Genomic DNA, 26415 nt, shown 5'->3' on the forward strand with positions numbered 1-26415 from the left:
ATCTGTTGCAGGTTTTCCTTTGGTATTTTGATTTTAGTTGCTACAAAGACTATTCAGTTCTAGCTTTGTAATTTGTATTACAGCCAGTTAAGACTTTTTTCAGACTGCTCTAGTTGTTTCAAGAAAGCCTGGTGAAGGCATTTTGAAGTTGCATTTGCTCTTACCCTATATCATATGATGATTCATGAGAATGGATCAAGGGGTATATGGTGTACTCTTTTCAACTTAATGCAACTTATCTCCCTGTGTTATGCATATTCTCCCCCTTTACCTTATCCACCTTATCCTCATAGGTCTTAGATATATACAAATACTTTTACGATAATATATTTTAATTATATTTCAAATACAAGAAAATAATTAAGAAATCAATTGTTTTTTCTAGAAAAGATATTTTCTTTCAGAAAAAGGTTTTCCATCCTACCAAACACCTAATAAATTCTTCTTCTTTTCATCATCGCCCGAAGCATTTAGAGTGAAAATACCTTTAAGGAAATATTTTAGAAGAGGTTTTTAACCTTAGACTTTTGATCCAGCTTTTCCAAAAGACCCAATTTTGACATGTCGATCACTAAAAGGGGAATTTCTAAACTTGATAAATTACAAAAAAAAAAACTAGACTAATGATAAAATATAAGTAATTTAAAATTTTTAAGGTAATGTTTTTTTATCACGTTGTTATATGTGTACTTCATATCAATTGTTATAGAATGCATATTAAAACAATTTTGAATCACAAACATATTGTAAGAATTTCAATTTGAGCCATAATTATAATTGTTGGAACTATAACAACATGTAAAAATTATTAATAAAGTTAATTTCTCCTACTTTTAACACTAGTTCGAGTCATGCTTCATATTACTATGTATAAGGCTTTATGAGAACTTTTATTGATAAGATCATAGTTGATTAAATAAAAACATAATAATTAGGCTAGTCTTTCTTATTTTGATCTAAGTCCATAATATTGTAAAATACAAAATGATGCAATAAAGTGTAAACAAGTTCTAACAATTTTTGCTCTCAAATACATAATATATAAGTTAATTTTTAAATGGTTCATTCAAGTTTTAATAATTGCTTTCAAATATCATCTTTGTTTTATTTAAGACAAAAATATTACTCAATTATTATTATTTTCCTCAAAAAATATTTAACACTCCAAAAATCTCTTTCCCTCGTAATTGACATGTCATGTCATTAAAGATTAATTTTTAAATAATATATCTACAAAAAAAATTTTTTGGATACGGATAAGGAGGTCAATACATGAATCACATAATAACATATTAAAAAATAATTAATACAAACATTTTCCATTTTAACAACAAAAACAATGATATATAAAGTTCTTCTTCTCCTTCTATTTTTTTTTTATATATATATTCGATTATGATGATCTCACATATTTTTTTCTAAAATTGTTATTTAAACTTTATTTTTCTACATTAATAATAATGAATTTAGTTTACTAACTCTCTAAAATTTATATCATAAGATAAATTAAATTTAATACTATCTTAATACATTGTGTTATTAGAGTAACATTTTAAAGTTATTTCGATAGTTGGAAGGAATTTTTAAGCCAAATAGGTAACAGTGAGGATGTTTTTGAACTAAAAACATAATAATGGGTAAAAATTACCAATTTAAATAGTTAGAGGATATATAAGCCCTTTTTATTTTTAATTTGTCAATTTGTTTTCTTCTCCGACGATTACAATTGCCCAGCAATTATTCCGAGAAAAAGTGTTGGAAAGTATTGTTTTTACAGTAGAAGAATTATGCAGTGTTTGAGATCAAGGAAAAATATGGTCAGTAGGGTTTTGGGTTGCGAATTTATGGTGTGTTCTTCAAGATTTGAGGAATTGCAATATCGAATATGTATATTGGGAATGCAATTTTATGAGAAGAGCTTGGTTATTTGAAGAATGATTTGGTGGATGCTCGAAGGGTATTTCGAAAACAGAGTTAGTTGCGTTCTTCTTCTGGGGAGTTTTTTGCGAAAATATGAAGGAGATGATACCCAGTAAGTGCAATCTTTCAATTTAAATTTAATCCTTGCACCAATATGATCTCCAAATATAGCATATAATCAAATCATGATATGCTAGATATCATGAAAGATGAATTGTTTATTGCTATCACATAGTGGCGGTGTAGTAAAATCTGAAGAATTGCCCTTGGGGTTATTATTTTTCTCAGGAAACATGCTATTTAATCTTGTGTTTAAGGGTGTAGCATTTGCACCTTAATCTTCCCTCTCTGTTATTGATTTGAGATGTTATTTGCCAACACTAGTTACTCCCTTTGTAATTCAATTTTCTGTTTGTCAGCAATTAAATAATTATGGTGCTCTATGCCTTGGTTATCTTTTTAAGGTCACTAAATTGGGATAACTTTTTTTCTGGGTAATGATCTAAACTAATATTCTTACGAGTGAGGGTCAAAAACATACCTAAAGTATTCCAGTTTTTTCGAGTTCCATAACTGAAGTGTGCAAATTTCCTACCTGAACTATCACCAAATGTTTATAGAAACACACCTAAAATTTCTCTTTGAAAGAACGCAATTCATCTCGATTTATCTTCAAAGCATCATGCATTCCTTTTAAGAATACATACAAGGATCAGATTACATCTATCTTTCTGTCTGATCAGATAGCCAGAAATATCCTATATACTAGTATTCTCCAACTGATCTCGGCATTCTCTGTCTAAGTTCTTTCATGTTAAAAAAATAATAGCAAGAGTTGGTAAAAGGATGAAAATCTAGTGTTGCAACTGAGGATCCAGACAAGTAGGTGTGGCATGTGTCTAGCGACTGAGGAGAGCATAATACTGCTCAACCAGCACATAGTGAATAAAAGGAAGTCACTCCTGATGAGTCATGTTACATCTAATGTGCAAGCTAAGTTTAATAATATTCAACTGTAAGGTATTTTGATATACTTTATTGATCACCCTTGTAAAGAGGCACACCGATACTCCATATCGTTTAAATCCAATAGCTTTGATGGCAATAGGTGAACTTACTAATACCTCGTCCATTAAGTTTAAGTAAGCAGATGATTGAATAACTTTGTATCTTCAATGACATCATATGTACACTGACCAGAAGCTCAAAAAACCCAAACTGGCACCAAACCATATCAACTAACTATGATTAAGTGATTTAATGAAGTGAATATATATATATATACTAGATACAAAAGCCCGGGCCCAATATATATTACTTTATTTGTTTTACTCTATGTGACAACTAGAATTAGGAGAGGCAACTAAGTTTTTAAATATTTTTGTTGTTAATTATTTTTATAATTTTTCTAACGTACTTTTCAAGTAATATCTGTGGCACATGTTAAGTTTTGAGAGTTAATTGATTTCTTAAAATATTTTTTAAAATATTGGGAAAAGGTCTAAAATATATATTCGAACTTTGACCGAAATTGTTGTAACAATCCCAAACTTTGGGCAAGACCTATTACCCTTGCACTATTTAATAGTGTATTTTAAAAATATATAAATGCGCAGCTGGACAAGTTACTATTTATAATGATGCAATATTTATGATGTCCACATGGACACATTTAAATAGTGCAGGGGGTAATAGGTCCTGCCCAAAGTTTGGGATTGTTATAGCAATTTTGGTCAAAGTTTGGATATATTTCGAACCCTTTTCCCTTAAATATTTGAAGTTGTTAATTATTGTGATTTATGTGGCACATCTGAAGTTTTGCGAGTTGATCAAATTTTTTAATATATTTGTTTAAATATTTGAAGTTGTTAATTATTGTGATTTATGTGGCACATGTAAAATTTTGAAAGTTAATCAATATTTAATATATTTTAAAACATATTTTAAGTTATTAAGTATTGCGATTTATGGAACTCTTAGTTAACGTAACTTTCAAATAATATATGCTACCCCTTCTGTCTCAATTTATGTGGAATACGCGAAATTTCAAAAGTTAATCAATTTTTTAGTATATTTTAAAAATATTTTAAATAGTTAATTATTGTGATTTATAATATTTTCAGCATAATTTTCAAATAATATATGTTACTCCCTCGGTCCAAACTTATGTGGCATAAGTGAAATTTTGAGAGTCAACTAAATTTCTATGTGCTTCTAAATATTTTAAGTTGTTGATTATTGTGATTTACAATATTGTTTTTTTCATAATTTTTAAAATACATAGCGTACTAGTAAGACAAATAAATTAAAACAGAGAAAGAACTAAATATAAATAGAGGAAATTGAAGGAGAAAGGCAAATCGACCAATTCACTGACTGATCCTTAGCTCATCTATTCACTCTTTTATTTATGTGGTACGGGTGAAATTTCGAGAGTTAATCAATTTTTAAGTTGTTAACTATTGTAATTTATAGTATTATGTTTTTGTAATCTTTTAATGCATAATAACTAAAAAGGAAATTAAAATAAATAATAATATTAATTTTACGTAATTTTTAAATACATAATATACTAAAAATAAAAATAAATGAAGAAATACTAAATATAAATAGAAGAAATTTGAGGAGAAGGAAAAATCGGTTAATTGATCAACTGACCCTAAACTCCTCAAATTCGCTCTTATATAATAGAGAAATATATGTACATATGTAACGGCCCAACCATTAGTGATATTGTCCGTTGTAGACCTAGACTCATACGACTTAAAAATGTGTCACTAGTGTGTAAGACCTGCTTATTTATTTATCCAACATCTATCCTAAGTTGGAGTGTATGTGACACCCCCTCTTATGAACTCAGCTTCCTCGGTGAGGTTTGCTCCGCCGCATGGGATTTGCCTAGGTTCAGCACTGAGGTTTGCTGTCTTTTTAACTGGTCCATATTGACAAGGCAAACAGAGACGTGACTGTGATAGCATTTGTAACGGCCCAGTCCACTAGTGATATTGTCGCAATGTGGGTCTAGACCCATATTGCTTTAAAATGTGTCACTAGTGTGTAAGGCCTGCTCACTTATATACCCAACATTTCTCGTGTGCTTTACCGATGTGAGACTTCTTATCCTAAATTAGGGTGTCATACTATATATATATATGATTAAGTGAAATAACTCTATATACAAATACATGCGTACATCTATTGACTTGATATAAACACCCGATATGCATTAGTTTTATCAACCGAAATCTATTTTAAATAAATATGTATAACTACAAATGGAGCATCCATATTACAAAGAAAAAGTCTTTAAATTACTATGTAGGTCGTTGATCTATTGATAATCCCTATGACACAACAAGAAACTATTCTTTTTTGATTGCCCAAAATTAAGTAGTTGTTGCTAATTTACTAGGCCTACGAGCTTTGTAGAAGTCCAATAATAGTGATTAAAGAATTCCATCTTTGCGAAAAATTTCCAAAGGCATGCACAGACCACTCCACCAAGCAACCTTCAATACATGGGTTCATTTGCAACACAAGTTGTTTAGTATTGATCCATAGGCATTGCAAAAAGGAAATAAGAAGTAACAAATACCGCTGCATCAAATAAAAGAAGAAAGAAAAGAAACTGCAAATTGGACCGTACCATAATTATCTTCATTCAAGTTGTAGTCGTCTTCATCGTAATCATAAAGATTCTGTACAATTGTTCAAGAGTTTCAATAGACATAAGCTCAATACATACTTTATAGAGAGTGTCACTTAATGATGTTGATCTATGTATACAAACAATTGGCAAGCAATGCAAGTATAATTCAATCTAGAGGAACACAAATTATTCTGATTTCAAGTTCCTTAAATATGGCTGTCATGTTAGGGAAGCAGAGGGATTTTCCACATACTTGATTGCACTCTCCGTCATCACTAAATTATTATCTTCCTCTTCAATCTTCTCCTCTTGTTCTTCGTCCATGTCTTCACCATCTTTTTTCTTTTCGTCATTGCCCTACATTTGATGAAAGATAAAGGATAAGTTTAGGAATCCAAGAATATGTCTATTGACAAATTAAAGGTCAAAGGATAAATTAGGTTATTTGGCATTGCAGGATATGTTAGATAGAAAGTATTATAGTTTAGGAATAATAACAATATTTTATAATTTAATTATTAAAGAATAATTTAAATTTTATAATTCAGCAATTCACATGTAACTCATACCTTTAATCCAAGAATAGATTCCTCTAGAGCCCAAGAAATAAAACTTTCTCTAACAGGACTCTCTTCTATTGAAAAGCCTATTCAGAAAATCTCTCTTATTTTTTAACCCCCAATTTTCTCTTCAATTGTTGATGTTGTTGATGAGCAAAAGTTTCAAGCTTTCTGTTGAAGAAGGTACAAACTTTTCCCGTAGATCTGTTTTTTCAGTCAAATAAATCTTCTTTTTTGTGGACTTCTTTCAATTGATTAAAACGGCATTCGCTGTTTTAGGTTAATGGGTGCCATAAGGGTTTGAAATCTATAATTTTTGTTATGATTTTTGGGATTTTTTAGAATTTTGTGGTAAGAGAGCCTTCTTTTCTTGTATGTTTTGCTCATGGGTATTTCATTTTTTGGGCTAATCAAGCTTTGATTTTCTTTATCAGTTAGTGTGTATAATTTTTCTACTGATTTTTTTCTAAAAGGGAAAAAGATATACCCTAAGAATTGCCATATCTGCATTTTAGTCTTGATTATCTGAACTAAATAAGGTGCTTTTCTTGATTACAGTGAAGCAGGCATCTGGTAATTTATTTTCAAGAAACCCTTCTGCTATAAATGGCGGAGAACAGCGGCAGGAGGATTTTCAACAAAAACGAAATTGCAGAAGATTGGTGTTTTCAATGTAAAGATGGAGGAGAGCTCATGATTTGTGATAATGGGTAAGTCTTTTTTTTTTACTGACTTGGAGGTGGAAGGTACTCTTACCATCCGAGCAACTCCTCTTGTCCGATTATGGGCAAGTCCTTTGGTTAAAAATACCAATTTATTTTGAACAAACGGAGATACTCCCGAGCTTGTCTGAATATAAAAACTACATTTTTCTTTTCTTTTCGGTCTTTGCTTTCTGGATGAAAACGTAGACATCGTTTGGAAGCTTTATTTTTTTTTTCTGGCTTGAAAAGAACACATGTTCCCTCTTTACAAATTGCCCCTCTTCTTGGTGGTCGATTTGTGTGGAAACATTATCTTTCTCAGAACCCTAGGTTCTTGGATAAAATATTACAGTACCTGATTGTATATGGTGAGAAAACAAGAGTTTGTGAGAGAACTTAGCTTGATTATTCCCACAAGCTATGGGGTTTAAAGAACTAAGTTTACATGTCCTAAAAAGGAAAGGAAATCAATATAAATCAATACCTAATTAAAATAGGAGTAAATCAAGCCATCTACTATATTTACATATATGCTATAGAATATTCCTAGGATTCTAACACTCCCTCTTAAGCTGGTACATCTAAATTATATGTACCAAACTTGTTAAATGCATAACTCGTTTTGGGACCGGCTAGGGACTTGGTGAATGTGTATGCAAGTTGATTATTTGACTGCACAAACCATGTGACGATGTCTCCTAAGTGTACCTTTTCACCGAAAAATGGCAATCAATATCTATGTGTTTGGTCCTCTCGTAAAACACTGTATTTGATGCAATGTGAAGTGTAGCTTCATAATCGCACACAAGTTCCATTCCGTTTGTATCTCCAAATGTCTAACTCTTTCCGTAGTTGCTTGATTCATATGAGTTCAAATGTTGACACTATCATGGCACGATATTCCACTTCTACAGAGGCCAGAGCTAGCAACCACATATATTTCTTACTTTTCCAAGACACCAAATTTTCCCCGACTAGAACACAATATCCAGAAGTGGATCGTCTGTCAAAGGGGAACCTGCTCAATCTGAATATGAATATCTAACAATTTTCTCATGTCCTCGGCCTTCAGAAAGTAATTCTTTCCATGGACCAAATTTTATGTTTCAAATGATGCGAATAATTGCATTCTAGTGACTACAAGGAGAATTTAAGAACCGACCTACAACATTAACAGGAAAGGTAATATTAGGTCGAGTCACTAAGATAATACAACCTTCCTACTTGCCTTATATATATTTTAGGATCGCTAAGAGGCTTCCCTTAACATTTGAATCCATTAGAGAATTACTGGGGCTACAATATGTCATCCTTTTCTCTCCAAGACTATCAAGTGCATGCTTCCTTTGTGAAAAGGCAATTTTTGATTTGGATTGAGCAACCTCAATGCCCCAGAAGTACCTCAATCGACCAAAATCCTTAGTATGAAGGTGTTGGAAAGGGTGATGTTTCAATTCAGTAATTTCCTCATTATTACCTGTGATAACTATGCCATCAACATACACTACCAATCATGCACAAACCTGGAGCAGAGTGACAATAAAGCACATAATGATCAGTTACACTTCGTACTATGCCAAACTCCCCAATAACTATGCTAACTTCCCAAACCATGCTTGAGGAGATTGCTTCAAGCCATAAAGGGCTCGTCGTAGTCTACACACCATGTTACTAGACTTCCTCCGAGTAACAAAATCAAATGGTTGCTCTATATGTACCTCATCTTTGAGATCTCCATAAAGAAAAACATTTTTAATATCCAATTGATAGAGAGACTAATGATGCACAACCACTATGGATAAAAAGAAATGGACTAAAGCAATCTTGGTCACAGAAGAAAAGGTATCGCAATAGTCAAGACCAAAAATCTGTGTATAACCCTTGGCCACTTTTAGGTGATCAATCTATCCATAGGCCAACCTTCATTGTATATGCCCAATGACAACCAATTGTTGATTCATCTGGAGGTACAGGCTCCCAAGTACCACTAGAGTGTAAGGCAAACATCTCCACAATCATAGCTTGTTACCAGCATGAATGACAAAAAGTTTTACCTATAGTCTTAGGAGTAGCCACAACTGATAGTGATGATGCAAAGGCAGAATAGGTCGGTGATAAACGATGATAGCCTAAACAAGTATAGGGTGAGATTATGAGTAGAGCAATTACCTTTACGAATGACAATAAAAGAACTCTGTATAGACCAGTCCTTAGTAGGCAAGGATTCCGGTGGCGGGCAAGAATCATATGTGCACGGACAATAATGATAGGTCAATAGTAGTAGAGGTGCAGGGAGAAAGATGGAGTTATAGATGATGACATAGAAGGATAGACTGTGGCGGTATCCCTTAAAGATAGAACTAGTAGAACCTCATAAATGCCTAATTATTCAACAAAAAAAGATGTAAAGTAGGGTTGAACTTCAAAAAACATCAACAGACATAAGGTATTGCTAGAGGTCAGGTGAGCAACATCGATATCCTTTCAATACCCTTGAATAACTAGGAAAAACACTTTTAAGAGTAGAGGAGCTAATTTGTCTATTCTTGGAGCGAGTATATGGACAAAATATGTGCTCCCAAAGATGCGTGGTGGAAAAGAGAATAAGGTTGACTGGTGAAACAAAATAGAGTGTCGAACCTGATTTTGAATAGCAATTGAAGGCATACGGTTGGATAACCAAAGGTGAGCACTACATTCCCTTTAAAGCGCAATGGAACATTTGCTTGAATGAGATGAGTGCATGCAGTCTCAACAATTTCCCTATTTTCTCTCTCAGCGACCCAGTTTTGTTGTGTACTTTAAGGATGAGGTTTTTTATGAAAAATTTCATAGGAAGAAATAATTTTTTTTAAATTGAGATTATAAATATTCACATGCATTATCACTGCGAAAGGTGCTAATAGAAACACTAAATTGGTTTTTTTATTTAGCACAAAAAGTTTGAAAATGGAAAATAATTCAAAATGATCTTTCATTAAGAACAAACAAGTGCACCTTGAGTAATCAACAATGAAAGTAAGGGGTTGTTTGGTAGAGTGTATAAAAATAATGCTAAATAGAGTATACTAGTAATGCTTGTATTAGTTATGTTTGCATTAATTATACATAGATTATTTCTTATACATTGTTTGGATAAGAAATAATTATATTATTTCAATAGATTTTGAAATAATTATATTATTTCTATAGATTAAGAAGTAATTATATTATTTCTATAGATTAAGAAATAGATTAATTATACATAGATTATTTCTATATATTTATTTACAAAAATATCTTCACAATTATGGTGGAAAAGATGTAAAAATAGTTTTCAGGGATAATTGGATCTTTAACTATGTTAATGCATGCATTAAACCCATTGTGTTACTAATACCTAGAAATTCATAGGTGTAGTAATACACACCTTAACACCTTAATACACATGACTCACAATCTAACTTCGATAACTTTGACAAACTAGGTATTAATTTTTTAAGTTTGGACAAACTAAGGTGTCCCAATCGTCTGTGAATTCAATCTAGAGAGTCAAAGACCGAAGCCTCATTTGTTTTCATTAAGATTAAGACGTCTGAATTTGAATGCGCAATCGGATGATTCTTCTGTAGATCTGTACATTGAATGATTAAGATTCTTTGTTTTTAAACATCTGATTATGTGTAGAATTTAATGCCTCAGCCAAACGACTTATTGACAAGAGGCTAAAGGGACAACCATTATTTAGAGTCAAGGTGGGTAAGGGATTGTCTTGACCAACTCCGGTTGCCATAGTCTGGGAACCATTAGCTAACATAATAGTGGGAAGGGACTGAGAGCAAGTAATATTAGACAATAAAGATTTGTTACCAGAAATGTTATCTGAAGCGCTTAAGTCCATGATCCAATGGCCAAGTGTGGTGGACAGTAAGATACAAACAACACGATTATCAATCTGGGCAACAGAAGCTGTTGATGAAGATGGCTACTTACTCGCTCAATACTAAAGAAAGTCAGTGTATTCTACCTTAGGCAAAGAGAACAGTTGATTGGTTGGATAACCAGTGGATTCAGCTTAAGGGTTACTGGAGCCCATGGATTTAGTATTAAACATATCAGATCCGAGAGACATGGAAACAAATCTTTTTGTGTCCAAAAAAATTAAATTTTGGAAAAGAACTTGAAGAATAGATCTTATAAGCTGCTTGCTGTCTCACCATAAAAATAGATTTGACTGTCGGAAAATCATCGGAATCGGGAAAAATATTTAATGAATAGGGTCGTATTTTTGTGGGTGGAGAACACCACACGCGAGGATTCTGATTATAATGGTTGTACTAGTATATGCACAATATCTCTGGATAGTTTCGGAATCACGGAACAGTGGAGGTTTTGCTGGAAAAATGATCAGCAATTTTGTACTCTTATTTTATTCTTGCTTTCTAATTAAATAAAGTGTTGGTACCATATGAGAAAACAAGAGTTTGTTAGAGTACTCAACTTGGTTATTTCCACAAGCTATTGGGGTTTAAATAGCTAAGTGTACATGTCCTAAAAAAGGAAATCAATACCTAATTAGATAGGAGTAAATCTAAGAGTAAATCAAACCACCTACTATATTTACATATATGCTATAGAATATTTTCATGGTTCTGACATATATCAAAATAAGCAATTTAACTCAGTTATAAATGATGGTTAAAAGGACACATGTTGTCCATTCATTTATTTGTTGTGAACAATGGATACAATAAATATTTTTACCCCCAAAAAGTACCATAAATGTGTTTTGAGGTCTTAAGTTTAGTTTCTCCAATGATTGGTCATCTGTAAGTGCTGGTTTTAGCCAACTCTTCAAAATTTCTCGTTATTAAAAAAAAAACTTGTATTTTGTTCTTTTTCCCATGTGTACTCTCTCTATTCACTTTTACTTATGCGCTATACTAAAAATATTTTTTTCTTAACTTTTTACTTTTAGCCTATTAAGAGAAAAACATACTTCTTTCATGTTTTTCTTAACATCAATTACTTATTCTCCAAATCATTTCCCACGACCTAAGACTAAATATCAATTAATATTGGTATTGTGGTAAAATATTAATGTCAATCATTATTTCTTAAGGGCCATGCAAATTTTACCCTTAACATTAATTACCTCTAAATCATTTCACAAACTCTAAGACTGAATATCAATTAATGCGGATATTGTGATATCATGTCAATCATTATTTCTTAAGGTGGACAAGTAAAAAAAGAAAGGATGGAGTAACAACTACTGTTGGCTTTTTGGGGAAAGGTTATTTTCTTGTTTGATAACACAGAAAATTCTTGGATAAAAGCAAGCTTGCATGCAAACATTGTTAGATGGCTCCTTGTAATCCTAAAAATATAATAATGTATATAAGAAAATAGATACAACTTGCACCCAAGGGTGTGACCTAGTAGTCAATGAAGTGGTTGAAAGTCATGAAGTCTCAGGTTCAAATTTCAGCGGAGACAAAAAACACTGTGATTCTTTCCATTTGTCCTACCCTTGGTGGATAGAGATACCTGGTATCTATTGTTGGTGGGAGGTGGCAGGTATCCTATGAAACTAGTTGAGGTGTGCTAATACTAGCCCGAACACCACGGTCATCATAAAAAAAAGTGAACAGTCAGTTTCCAGCTGGGATATCCTTATTAGGAATGTGTCAACTTTACTTCTATGGAACACAAAGTCTATAGATCCCCGCTACTGTCAACTTTACTTCTAAGGAGGAAAAAGGTTGTAGATTCACTGATGTCAACTTGACTTATATGAAGCACGAAAAAAATTCTATAATTCCTTAACCTCACGCTCTACTTTCTGGTCTTTCATCTTTTGAGATGAGCACCGCTCTTATGTTTACAATTTTGGTTAAAAGCTTCAGAAAAAATTTGCTATAAGCACTATATGGCCTAGCAATTAGCTAGGTAGTCTTTGTTTGGGTTAGCTTTTTTTCTTTTGGCTAGGTACTCTGCAATGGTATTCATTAGGTGTTCCAGTTATTTTTACTTGGTGATTCTTTCTCTACATGGACTTCTACTAAACAATATATTTTCAACTTTGCAGGGGATGTTTGAAAGCTTATCACCCTAAATGTGCGGGGGTAGAGGACTCAGTTTTGACAAGTGATGAACCTTGGATATGTGGCAAGCCTCTTAATTCATCTTTCGTCAAGCAAATTTAATATTTCTAAATTTACTCTTTGTCCTTTTGTTTTGTCTGGGAGTTTTTTTCCTTTTGCTAGTTTATCGATTTTGACTAACCAAAGTTAAGCATGACAACTTAGTTTATATTGAGTGAAAAAGGCAATTGAATTTTGAGTTTCTGTTATATTGAAATTTTTCAAAATAATTCACTGGAAAAAAAATTGTCTTTGCTATTTCTCCACGTATACTAGAATGAACATGGACATGGACTGCTAACTTGCTTAATAACCTTGCAGTCGCATACACTGTACTAGGTGTTGCTTACCCTTTTACTTGGATGAATCAAAATAACTTTCTTTGATAAAAAGGTACTATTAATGGGAGGACGCTAAGTTATACAGTAGTCGAAGTCCCATGATACCATCTGTCAGGTATAAGGAATTACAAAACTGCCACTTTGACAAACAAGGTTTCCAGTGGTTTGAGTGTTTGGAAAGTAGTTGTAACTTGGAAGGTTGTTATTTTTTTATTTATTTTTGTTTTGCATGTATATACTTCTCGTTAAAGAATAAGCTTCCAAGAAGGCTAAATGATTCCTCCCATAGTTTATAACGGTACGGCATCGAGTAGTTGTTGAAATCCTCCTTCATGTCACTTTAGCTGCTTTAGGGATAAAGTTAATTTTACACTCCTATCTTGCCTCAATGAATTCTTTTGATGGTTGGATGTCACATTTAAAATCTTAATCAACTTGCCAGTTATGCACTAAAATTAACAACATACCCTGTATAGACAAGTGGGTGGAGTTTGGAAAGGGTAGTGTGTACAACTGTGCATAACCTTCCCCTATCCTTGTGAAGGTAGAGAGGTTGTTTCTAAAGGTCCCCAGGCATAAGTAACACATTAAAAAAAATGAAAAGGAAATAGTAGTGAAGAAGTTCATTACCAAATTTTTAAAAAAAAATGTAGTGAAGAAGCCATGTTGAAAATAATGGAGAAAAGAACAGTAACAATAACAAATAATATGATAACCTAAACAAAAGGTAATAAAAACAATAGGTAAAATAGCCCCCAAGGCCTAGCTCAAGTGGCAAAAGGTGAGGATTTGTGGCTTAGGTCGCAGGTTCAAGCCCCACACCATGCAAAGCTAAGCCCGGTATTTAAGTGAAGAAGGGTAGAGGGGCGGGCCCATTATCCACCGAGTTTAGAAGGCTGTGATTGGTCCAAAGGGCAGGTCACAGACGGATTTCTCGGTTATTAAAAAAAAAACAATAGGTAAAATAAATCGAAGAATAAGATGGTACAAGAGTAACAACAATAATACTGATAGGGAAAACTAGACACCTCGACTATCTACTACTTTCTACCCTATTCCTTGACCTTCATATTCTCCTATCTAAGGTCATGTCCTCGGTAAGCTGCAGTTGTGCAGTCCTATCTAATCACCTCTCTCTAATACTTCTTCGGTTTATCTCGATTTTCTCCTTAGAACCAACTTATTCAACCTCTCACACCTTCTCACTAGGACATTTGATCATTTTCTCTTCACATGTTCAAACCATTTCAGCCTCGCCTCCATCATCTTGTCCACCACAGGGACCACTTGCACCTTGTCCACGAATATCCTCATTTCTAATCCTATATTTCCTAGTATGCCCATACATCCATCACATCATCCTCATTTCCGCTACTTTCAACTTTTGGACGTGTGAGTTCTTGATTGGCCAATACTAAAATGATGATTTTAGAATGTTACTCATTATAAATCATCTTTTTTTTTTCTTCATTAAATTTATGAACCACTGGATTGATCTCAGCTGCAGCAGTTCCTGGTATGTATGCTGGTGGGACCCTGTGTTGATAGCTTACCAGAGAAGCAAATCCTTCCTGATGTTCTATGTTCCTTACAGAGAATGAGAAAATGTTGTCTCATGTTTACTCCATCTCCTCTATTTTAGAAAGAATTATCCAAGAAGAGTCCAACTTTCCCATCCTCGTTTGAGATGTCACTTATTACGTCGTGAGAAAAGACTGTTGAGAGCATGTGTATATATAGTACCTCGCAATTGCTTTAGTTAATGATCTCCAACAAATCTCCAAAGAGATGGCCTAGCGGCTAGGAGCTGCAGTGTAATCCCACAAGTGAGTATAGGGTTTCTAGTACTAAGTATTAAAATATTTTGAAGAAAATCTTTGGAGTATAGTTGTCAGAATTTTAGGTGATTGATATGCAGTACAAAATAGGAGAGAGAGGGGAAGAGAGAGAGAAATAGAATTTTAGTGAACATTTTACTATGGATCTCTATTTTTTTGTCTACTTCTTGTATGTGGGAGCCCTTTCCCTTTGTAAATGAATATATTTCTTAAAACTTGATAAAAGAAAAATGGACATTTTACTATGAATTTATGCTAGCCCTTTAAATGATTTTGCATATTGCTCAATACTAGTATATACTTTTTTAGGTTCCAAAAAAGAAAGTTTTGCTTCCATTTTTGTTCAGTCCCAAACTGGAGTGTATTTTCATTCAGCAGATAGTTCTATGTATTTTATACAACATTAAATGTTTTGTGGGACCAGATTCTCAAAAACAAATACTAACCAACTGATCTTATAGACTCTTCTCTTAGTTACAACGCCATAAGTCAAATTAAGAAAATACATCATATGTGGAAGAGGGAAAGTTTGCTTCAGAATTGATTGTGAATCTATTCCAGTCTAAGAAGAAAGTTTGCACAAGCACTTGAATAGATTTAGTTGTGCTGATGGCATATGAAAAACGTTTGTTCATTTTGAGTGATGAGGAAAACAAGATCGTGAAAGACTTCAGAAACCCCCCCCCCCCCCCCCCCCCCCCCACATAGCTTTTAATGTAATGTCTAGCTACAAGTAATTTACAAAAAAATGCTCCATTGTTTTAAAGCATATACTTTAAGGATGCATGCATGCAAGCTCAATAAATAATTTGCATATTCCAACTCGAATATAATGTCTTGGCACAAATGAAATGAGTAATTTTCTAGGCAATTTCTGAGGGTCTCACATTTCTCCATATGTAGGCAGTTCTTTGCTAGAGCCAGTATTTTCTTTATTCCTTTGTGTAGTTTAGATTTATATTTGTTGCCCAAGGCAAAAGGAAAATATAAAGGAACTAAAAAGAAGATTAGAAGTATGTGGTATTGGATCCTAGCGGCTAGCCCTATTTCATGATGGGCAAGTATGATTAATGGTTATTTAATTCCCTTAAATTTAAACTACTTGAGGAATGATATTCTCATTGTGTAAATAAATTATGATAAGAAAATTGTTAAGCTCATAATAGACTTATTCTTTAACAAATATAACCTAATATGTAGATACAAGTTTGAAGTCCATACTTTTTTTTTTGAGAATTGGTAACATTGTATTCTTCAACATTAAGGATATGCTGGGGACCTTTAGAAAATAAAAAAAGAACAAAAAGCATAATAGTTACAAGGATCCCAAGAATTCTAAAAGTTGATCCGAATCTTCTAATCCTATCTCTTTACACAAAAAATATAGAGATACAATGCAATTCCATTTTACCTTGTGAATGGAATTGGATATATCTTCAAAATTCCTACTATTCCTCTCCTTCCACACTGGCCACCAGATGCAATGTGGAATCAAATTCCACCAGGTCTTCTGTCTCTTGCTACCTCCTCTCCTGATCCAACAAGTAAGTAAATCAGCTGTATGTTTTGGCATAGTTCATTTCACTTTTGAAAAGTTGAGAAACATGAACCATATTTGTGTTGTGAAAGTACAATGTAAGAATAGGTGACTATTAGTTTCCTCTGTCTTCCCACATAAAGAGCACCAAGGAAGTATGATCTTTCTTTTCTTCCTCAAGACTTCATGTGTCAAGCATGCCTTTTTAATGACCAACCAAGTAAAGCACTTAACTTTTGTTGGTGCTGCAGTCCTCCAGACATTTTTCCATGCATTCCGGTATCTGCTACTTTGCGAGTTGCACTCCTTTTTATATACCCCGTCAACTGTGAATATACCATCCTTACAATGAGACCATCTAACAACATCATTGGCAATATTGGTGCCTGCAAAATCCCCCACTTCCTCCAACAATTTGGCTACTCTCTCTATTTCCCAATCATTTAGTAGTCTTCTGAAATAGAGATTCCAACCTTGTTCTGTCCAGCAATGACTGATCATTGCCTCAGAATTGGTGCACAAAATAAATAGATCAGGAAACAAGTCTTTTAGGGGGGTTTGTTTGATCCATACATCCCACCAGATCTACTTCTCCTTCCATCCCCCACCTTGATATGTAAATTTGGTTCTAACTTGGGTCATAAGTTTCTAATAGCTCTCCAAACCCCCGTGAAGTCCATACTTAACCTCAGCCTTAATTCTCTAGGGATAGACTTCTTTATCATACATGTGTATGCTTAAAAACCTTGATAAGAATATCATAATACATATAAGCCAAGAGAATATAAAATGCTTAAAATAGTAATATACTGAGAAATGATTATTGTAATCACGTTTTTCTTGAGTGTTGGAGTTTGATGTAGGAACAAAATTTCCTTTCAATTACAAAACAATATTAGAATAAATATTATTGCTTAATTTGGCTCCAAATTGCTACTGCACTACTTTTTGGAACGATGAACCATAATGTTAGAGAATAGTAGTCTGTGGTAACTGGTAACTGTTGCTGAAATAGATAAGTATTTATCACTCAAAGACATCTGATAAATGGATAGCCTGGTGTGTCAAGCTTCCTATGTTCACACAGGCTCCAGGGAAGGCCACACCCCAAGGGGCTGTAACGTGGATTGCATCCGAACATTTTAAGTTTGAGTACTTATATATTGTTGGCTTATATTGTCGTGTTAGTTTAATTGGTCATGTATTGCTTTTTCATTACATAGAATAAATATAGTTGTGCAAAAAGTAACATCAGTTTTACCGTGTTCCAGGACGACATACATGCTTAATTTGCAAAGGAAAATCATATTATCACTGTTACTGTTGTATAAGAGCTGCATGCTCGAGCTGTATTGGTCTTATCGATTTTGTCCATCTTAAAGGGAGGAATGGATTGTGCAATAATTGCCTAAAGCTCGCATTGCTTGTGGAAGAAGACAAGAATATTGATTCTGATGGGGTATGCATGATTATTATGGTTACTCGAAAACTGTATTTTTTTGGTTCAGTACTGATTAATTAATTTACATTTTGGAAATGTTTATCTTCAAATCCAAAGAGAACTTGTCATGGAAACTATTAACTGAACTAGCCCAGGAGAACAGCTTGAAAGTTAGGGGGTGTTTGGATTGACTTCTTTAAGTGACTTATAAGTTAAAAGTCAAAAGTCATAAGTTTGGGAACCCCAACTTTTTACTTTTGGCTTCTTTTTGTACTTTTTCAGCTTTTAAGCTCTTTTTGTGTTACCCAAACACTTTCAAAACTAAAAAATACTTAAAAGCCAAAAGTCACTAAAAATAAGTCAATCCAAACACCCACTTTACAGCATTGACATATAATTATGTTTAATACTCATGATAGACGGAGATAAATGAAGCCAAGTCCATAAAGAGCATTGAGAGGCGACAAGTTTGACGACAGGAAAATATGAGATGCGCTATCGGTTTCTCTTTAAAACACTATATTCATTTGTTATCAGAAAAAGTGAAAGATTATATATGAAAAAAGATAAAGTTTCCTGTTCAGTTTTCAAGGTGAACTGTATTTTATAGAAGTTCAAAAAGTGAACTCTCTCTCAGGGAGTGGCTTCACACAGGTTTAACATTAGAGAAGAGCGGTAGAAAATCTTAGTTGTATTCAATAGGTATTGGTTTGATCATCATTTTGTTGTTTCCTGAATTTATTATTCCTCTAGGCTTCCGAATATTGAGTTTATTCTAGTAAAATGTAGGGAGGATATTATCACAATTGATCTTCTTGTGTCACAAACAATATTAACAGCTTACTTTCCTCTGTTTGAGTATGTGAGATTACGTCTTGCATGTTTATCACTATTATCGCATTGGCAATATTCAGTTAGATTAGTCTTTCTTTGATTTCTTGATATATCTCCTTTCCTATTTGCTTTATTTTTCCTCTAGTTAATGAGTAATCTGTTCCATTTCTCATATGAGTGATTGTTACTTTCCAGGAAAAAGTAGACTTCAGAGATTGCGAAACACAAGAGGGCCTTTTCAGGGAGTATTACGAGATAGTAAAGGAAAAAGAAGGAATTGACAAAAATAAACTTCTTGCTGGTAAGGCTCAACTAGACAAGGAGAAGATATGCCAAATTAGCTCTTATTCAGATAAACGTTGTGAGAAACAGGATGAGCAGCTTTCTTTAGACAATGAAGATTTCAACGATGGAGAACCTCAGAAGAAAAAGCGTAAAATGAAAAGATGTACACAACAGAAAACAAAGACGCAAAGCAAAGTCATCGGCAGCCTTGAACAAAAACAAAATATCCTCAATTTGGTATTCAACTGCACCACAAAGTCAATTTGCAGCCTTGATTCCTGAAAATATCAAACTCGTTTACCTGAAGCGGAGCTTGGTAATGGAGTTGATCAAGCAGCCTGAGTCAATTAAAACCAAGATTATAGGAAGTTTTGTTCGGGTCAAGTTAGATCCACGTGATTCTGAGCAGCATAACTCTCATCAGCTTATGCAAATTACAGGTTGTTTTAACAAATGATTTCATTCTTTGATTTGTCTTGAAATGGTTGCTAGCATCCATCGGTGGACTGCTGTGAATATGATGCTGCATTATTCTCATGTCTTCAATTCCTGAGTTTTTAGATAATTGGACATCAACTAGCCAGAACATCTATTTTTTTTCTAAAATAAATGATTATGTTTTCTCAACCAACTTTGTTTACACTTTTGTGGTTATCACGACATTAATAATCTGTTCAAGCACATGAAATTAAAGTTGAAACTTGAAACTCATCTTTTCATAATTTCCTTTGGGTTAGTCATTATTGGGTTGTTAATATTGAGTGAAGAGTTCATTCTTAACACCCTCTATATTATGTTTGGAACATATAAATCTTCTTTAGAATTTGTTATACTTTGTCTGCCCATGTTGTATGATCCTATTACTATTTGGCGAGTCGAATTGTTTCTTTCTTTGACTACGATATGTTTAAATAAGTTGGTTTGATTTTACCAAATAATTGTGATTAGTAGTAATTAGTAATATGTATTTTTCAAATATGTATTTTTCAAATATGTAAATGTTATTTTTAAAATGGTTAAACATCGATGTCAGAATACACGTAGAGGATCAAATGAGTGGATTCCGGATCATACCACTCTTTTCGGAATGGAGGATGATCGTTGCTAAACTTAAACAAGTTACTCTCTCCAACCCAAAGAAGAAGAGTAGAAAATCTAGTTTGACTAGCACCATAGGTTGAGAGAGAAAATTTAAAATAAGTTACTATTATTAAACAAAATAGTATTTAGAGAAATTTGATATGTGAATAGAGTGGATTAGATCAATGACAAGATATGACGTGATGAAATAAGTAAATCAATCAATTAAAGAAGCTGAGTAAATTTTGAAGAGAAAAAAGCAAGCAGGTCAAGAAATTGGATGGAGATATTGAGGCCATGATCATAATCTTATTCTTATCTTCCAAGTCTTAATATAGAATATTTTTCTGTCATTGAAATCTTAATCTTGACCACCAATTTTGCTTTCAAACTGACATCGTTCTTGTTTAAGGAGTGTTCTCAGGGATCAAGCTTGGATCAAGTGATACGTGCAACAGCGAGAGTTTAATTGAAGTTTCAAATATGGCAACTGATGTTAGCTTGACCATGCTTTCAGATGCTGAGATTTCTGAGGTAACCTACTTCATCTTTTGAGGGCATCTGTCTATGCAAACTCTACTTATAATAATTTGACATGATTTTTCAGCTAATCAGCTATATAGAATTTGACATGATTTGTGGTTAACCCTTCAATTCAATGAATTTCGACATGTTTCTGTGTTTTTCAGGAAGATTGTGATGTGCTCAGAAAAAATGTTAAAGCTGGGCTTCAAAAGAAGCCTACAATTGTAAGTTTTCTTGGATTGCATTTTGACATAACCATTACGCTGAAACATAGTCTAGATATTATTATATGACTGCAAACTTTGTATGATTAACTATTGTTTCCAGCATAAAATACCTGCAAATAAATGACTTGTCCAAAAAGTGATCTCTTTGTCGGCACTGCTCGGTGCAAGTTCTGGTTGCCTCTGGAAAACCCAATTTCTCTTTGTTATATAGTGTTAGAGCTTGTAATATGGATTTTGAGTGGGAACTAGTTTCTCCAGTCTCAGCTCTTCAAACAGCATGCTGTTTGCAACATACGACATGCTCTCTTGCGGATAACATACATGAATATACGACTGTTATATTCATGTATCCTTCATGTCCTATGGTGTGACCCCTCTGGTGGGAAGGAACTAGTAGAGCCTGGGTGGATCCTGGCTGGGATAGTGGCACCCAATTCTTAACCAGTTCTGAAAAAAGACTCAGATCAAGAGAGAACTACTGAAGTGGTCAAGTGAATTCTCAATCTTCTTCTTCTCCTCCTAATCCTTTTCCCTTATCATTGTAGATTGTTGGTGGAAAAATGATCTCTGTAATGTGAATATGTTCTCCAGTCCCGGTACTAAATATTCTGTGAACTTGATAGTGTCAGTTTTGGTTTCACCAAGTAAGAGTGCCTGCTAGCTGGCCTTTACTGAAACCCGTTGTCTTCTTTCTTTTTAACCAAACTCTACAGCGCCACCTCAACAAAAGTGTGTTCCCATCATCTGCATGTCACATGAATATTCTTTTTCTCCAAAAGGATAAGACATAGAATTGCATTATTGGGAAGGTCACAAGATAGAATATAACTGGGCATTGAATAGGTTCATCTAAAACACTAATGCAGATCAGCCAAACAACATGATTCAATAGTGCATTGCGTGGATCAGTGCACTTCTTGCCTAGCCCGGGAGATCAGATCTTGGTGCTATTCTTGAGTTCACTCCATAGAGATCAAATCTCCATAGATCTACAACATATGAAGCAGTTACTTCCTTGGTGATCCACCTGTCTTCCTCCTCATACTTAGCATCAATGACTTCCCCCACAGCATTTGCTTGTTATTTGCATACTTCCATAGCCATTTCATTCTGAGAGCCTTACTGTGGTTTTTCAGGTTCTTAATTCCCAGACCCCCATATCTTTTTCCACTATCAGATCTTTCCATTTGACAAAGTTATAGCCTTCCCTTTTGAATTTCCTTTTTTTGAAAAAAAAATTGCTTTTGAGTTTGTATCACTTCATTTAAAATCATGAGCTACTAGAAAGGGAATACTTCTATATAATTTGCATTTGGTTTTTTCATTATACTCACTTGTGGGCATGGATATATTCCCTGAGCCATGGGGGAGTTTTCAGTGATGGGTTGTGGTGAGACTCAAATCAAATAAAAAATTCTTGCTCTGACACCATTTAGAATTGTGTGTGTCATCTCTATTAAATGTTTGATCTATTAGAGGGTTGATACTTCTAATTTAACCTTCTACATTTCTAAAAAGATACAAACTCAGTTCCTCAAGTTTTCCAGTTATAGATTCAGCTGAACTCCAATTCCATTTAGTACTACCATAAAACTTAATCTCCTATTTGCAGGTGGAGCTTGAAGAGAGGACTAAAATCCTTCACGAGGACATCACAAAGCATGTATGGTTTCAATCTTTCCAAGTTACTTTTAAAGTTGGATAATTTATTTTTCTTAGGAACTCCTGGTTGATTTGGATAGTTTGTAGCTCTACGAATTTATATTCCATTGGCATGATAAATACAATTATCGTACAACATGGATTAAATGTTGTAAAAAGATTTCAGCTTCCATGTCAGTAACATGAAGTTATTAGGGACCTGTTTATTTTTATCTTGATTCCATATATATGCAAAACATCTAATATCTGGTGACACCTTCACTTTTAATGGCAGAGGATTGCTCAAGAGCTGGAATTGTTGCAAAAACTCATTGATCGAGCAAATGAGAAAGGACGGAGAGAGGAATATCCTTTTTTCCTTCTTTTTTGGGTGACTAAATTTATCGTATTTGACAGAACGCCAAACCAGCCCCAAGGATGGAAAATTTAGCACAGATTTGGTAGTAAGCTTCTGTGTTTGGTCACCTGCATTACTTTCTATGATCACCAATTTCATCTTAACCCCTATGTTCCTCTTTTATCATCTCATCCTTCATTCCCTAATTTTGTCTGTGTGTACTGTTGTCTCGATGTTCTTCATCCTGGTCCATTCTGCAAAGAAAGGAAAGTGTTTCCTTAACCCCTTGTTTACACTTTTCCAGCATCTGGAGAAAAGAAAGCTCCTACAGCAAGCTTCGTACCTGTCATTTGTGCTGCAGAATATTCCCCAAGTGACTCCAGAGAAAATAGAGCTTGAATCTCTAGATAGGAATGACAATCATATGCATCGAGGAATGGCTGGAGATGAGAGGAATGGAAATAAGATGCATCAATGCGAAGATGAGACAACCACCCCTACAAAGAAAAATATTCCTGGGGTGATTCCCGAAAAAGTAGGACTTGAACCTCTGGCTGAAAATGAGGATGAGAAACTTTCTTCGGAAAATTTCAGTGATGGAGGACCTCAGAAGAAAAGGGGTGAAAAGAAAATATGTACACAACAGAAAACAAAGATGCAAAGAAGCGACACTTCACAGAAAAAAGAATTTGTTGGATGGGGATCAAAATCTCTAATTGACTTTCTTCAGCTTATAGGTCACGATACCAGAGAAAAATTATCCCCATATGATGTGACATCGATGGTAAGTAAATATGTAAATGAAAATAACCTTATCCATCCGGTTGAAAGGAGAAAGATCCTTTGTGATGTTCAGTTAGAAGCTATTTTGGGGAAAAAAGTGGTAAACAAAGACAAAATATTTAGCCTCCTTATAAGCCATTTTGTTGAAAATGAGGAGCGATTACAAAAGGATGAGCTTGATCATGATCTTGAAGACAATGACACAGAAATGTTGGTGGCTTCTAAAACTGAGAAAAAGGTTGAACAAAACAAAAGATCCTCAATTTCGTATTCAACTGCAGCACAAAGTCAATTTGCAGCCTTGATTCCTGAAAATATCAAACTCGTTTACCTGAAGAGGAGTTTGCTTCTGGAGATGATCAAGAAGCCTGAGTCATTTGAAACCAAGATTATAGGAAGTTTTGTTCGGGTCAAGTTAGATCCACGTGATTTTGAGCTGCGTAACTCTCATCAGCTTGTGCAAATTACAGGTTGTTTTAACAAATGGCTTCATTCTTTGATTTGTTTTTTTACATAGTTGTTAACATCCCTCGGTGGACTGCTGTGAATGTGTCTGAATGCTGCATTATGTTCATGTACTCCATACAAAGTTTTAGGATACTTGAAATTATCCAAAATATGACTGCTGTGAATATGTCTGAATGCTGCAGTATGCTCATGTCTTCCATTCAGAACACCTGTTTTTTAAACATAAATGATTTATGTTTCCTCAACCAACTTGTTTACTCTTTTTGTTGTTATCATGACGTTTATAATCTGTTCAAGCACATGAAATAAAAGTTGAAACTCAAAACTCATCTTTTCATCTTCCCGTGAACTGAATTTCCTTTGGGTTTGTCAATGTTGTTTTGTTAATATTGAGAGAAGAGTTCATTCTTAACACCCTCTATATTTTGTTTGGAACATAAAAACCTTCTTTATTAGTTATTATACTTTGTCTGCTCATGTTGTATGATACTATTACTATTTGGTGAGTCAAATTGTTTCTTTCTTTGACTACGATGTGTTAAATAATTTGGTAAGATTTTACCAAAATAATTGTTATTAGTAGTAATTAATATGTAGTTTTCAAATATGTAAATACTATTTTGAAAATAGTAAAGCATCGATTCGGAATTGACATAGAGGATCAGATGAGTTGATTCCAGATCGTACTACTCTTTTCAGGACGGAGGATGGTCGCTGCTAAACTAAAACAAGTTACATTCTCCAACCCAAAGAAAAAGAGTAGAAAACCTAGTTTGAATTGCTTCAAAGGTTGAGAGAGAAAATTAGAAATAGGTTACTATAATTAAATTTAATAGGATTTGGATAAATCTGGAAGGAGAAATTTGATATGTGAATCGAGTGGAATAGATCAATGAAAAGATATGACGTAATGAAATAAGATAAATTGATCTCTTAAAGAAGCTCAGTAAATTTGGAAGAGAAAAAAGCAAGCAGGTCAAGTAAATTGGATGGAGAGAGTGAGGCAATGATCATAATCTTATTCTCATCTTCTATGTCTTAATATTGAATATTTTCTTCCATTGAAAACTTAATGTTGAGCACCAATTTTGCTTTCAAACTGACATCTTTCTTGTTTAAGCGAGTGTTTCAGGGATCAAGCATGGATCAAGCGATAACTGCTGTTGCAAGAGTTTAATTCAAGTTTCAAATATCACTGAAAATGTTTGCTTGAACACGCTTTCTGATGATGAGTTTTCTAGTGTAACCTGCTTCAACCCTTTCATGATCATTCTACATATACGTTCATTACATATAGATATTAAATGTTGTTAATCCGAGTCTTTTCATGTACAAATACGTGTCACTCTTCTAACTTAGAGTTAGATTCCATACTGCTAAAAGCAGACTGCAAAAAAGTTGTTAATTTTGGATGTTGGTTATTTTCTAGGCTATATTTGTTTTGATCTTTTAAAAAGGATCAAAGGTTTTCTCTTGTTTTGAGAAGTTGTTATCATTGGCTGTTTCAGATTTTTATGTTAGTAGTGTCATAATAGATTTCACTCTTGGAAAAGATCCTTATTGCAGCCAATGATAGGAGGTGTGGCATGTGGATTAGCTATTATTTTCTATACAAACAGAAGAAAATAGCTTTTTAACTCGTCTTGTAGGTGTAATCTGCACCACAGTATTGGAACGTTATACGTTTTCTAGTTACGACAACAACACACTCAGTGTAATCCCATATCTAGGGTATGGGGAGGGTAAAGTGTATGCATACCTTACCCCTTTATGTTTCTAGTTACGGAAAAAAACAAATTCAGTGACTGACGAGTGGCTTCATTTGGGTTACCAATATTCTCAACCTTGTGGAAGCTGAGGTAGATTTGTGTGATCATCAAATTGGAAGTAATATAAAATATCCTAGACAATAAATGTTTGATAGCATTCTAGAGCTGCTGAACTGCCACGTGTAATTGGAGCACTCCTGTTTTTGTTTAGTCTTTTGAGCTACTCTTGGTGCATTTACACTAATGGAAATTGCTTATCCAAAAAAAAAAAAGTTATAGACCTAATAGAAAGGCACCTACTGATTATTCCCATTTCCATTTACTGATTAT

General features: G+C 33.8%; 2 protein-coding genes across 2 annotated transcripts in view; both read left to right on the forward strand.

Moving 5' to 3' along the window:
• Nucleotides 1–26415, forward strand: part of LOC125814973 (zinc finger CCCH domain-containing protein 19-like) — a 61248-nt gene that overhangs the window by 32171 nt on the left and 2662 nt on the right. The window contains 2 exon segments of the mRNA XM_049494405.1: nucleotides 23360–24318; nucleotides 25437–25558. Of these exon segments, the coding sequence (XP_049350362.1) occupies nucleotides 23360–24318; nucleotides 25437–25558 (1081 nt within the window).
• Nucleotides 1945–19533, forward strand: LOC125816856 (zinc finger CCCH domain-containing protein 44-like). The gene is made up of 5 exons (XM_049496499.1): nucleotides 1945–2032; nucleotides 6688–6839; nucleotides 12904–12983; nucleotides 17946–18133; nucleotides 19155–19533. The coding sequence occupies exons 2-5, from the start codon at nucleotides 6736–6738 to the stop codon at nucleotides 19206–19208; spliced, it is 426 nt and encodes a 141-aa protein (XP_049352456.1). The 5' UTR covers nucleotides 1945–2032; nucleotides 6688–6735; the 3' UTR covers nucleotides 19209–19533.

This window comes from Solanum verrucosum, unplaced genomic scaffold (assembly GCF_900185275.1).
Source record: "Solanum verrucosum unplaced genomic scaffold, falcon-dt-bn FXZP01000261.1, whole genome shotgun sequence".
NCBI lineage: Eukaryota > Viridiplantae > Streptophyta > Magnoliopsida > Solanales > Solanaceae > Solanum > Solanum verrucosum.

Excerpts from the sequence above, each read along its gene's own strand:
- LOC125816856 (XM_049496499.1), top strand. The coding sequence starts at position 6,736 with ATGGCGGAGAACAGCGGCAGGAGGATTTTCAACAAAAACGAAATTGCA. Across the intron at positions 12,984-17,945 it reads TGATGAACCTTGGATATGTG|GACGACATACATGCTTAATT; the intron begins GCAAGCCTCTTA and ends ACCGTGTTCCAG. Across the intron at positions 18,134-19,154 it reads AGAATATTGATTCTGATGGG|ACTTCAGAGATTGCGAAACA; the intron begins GTATGCATGATT and ends AGGAAAAAGTAG.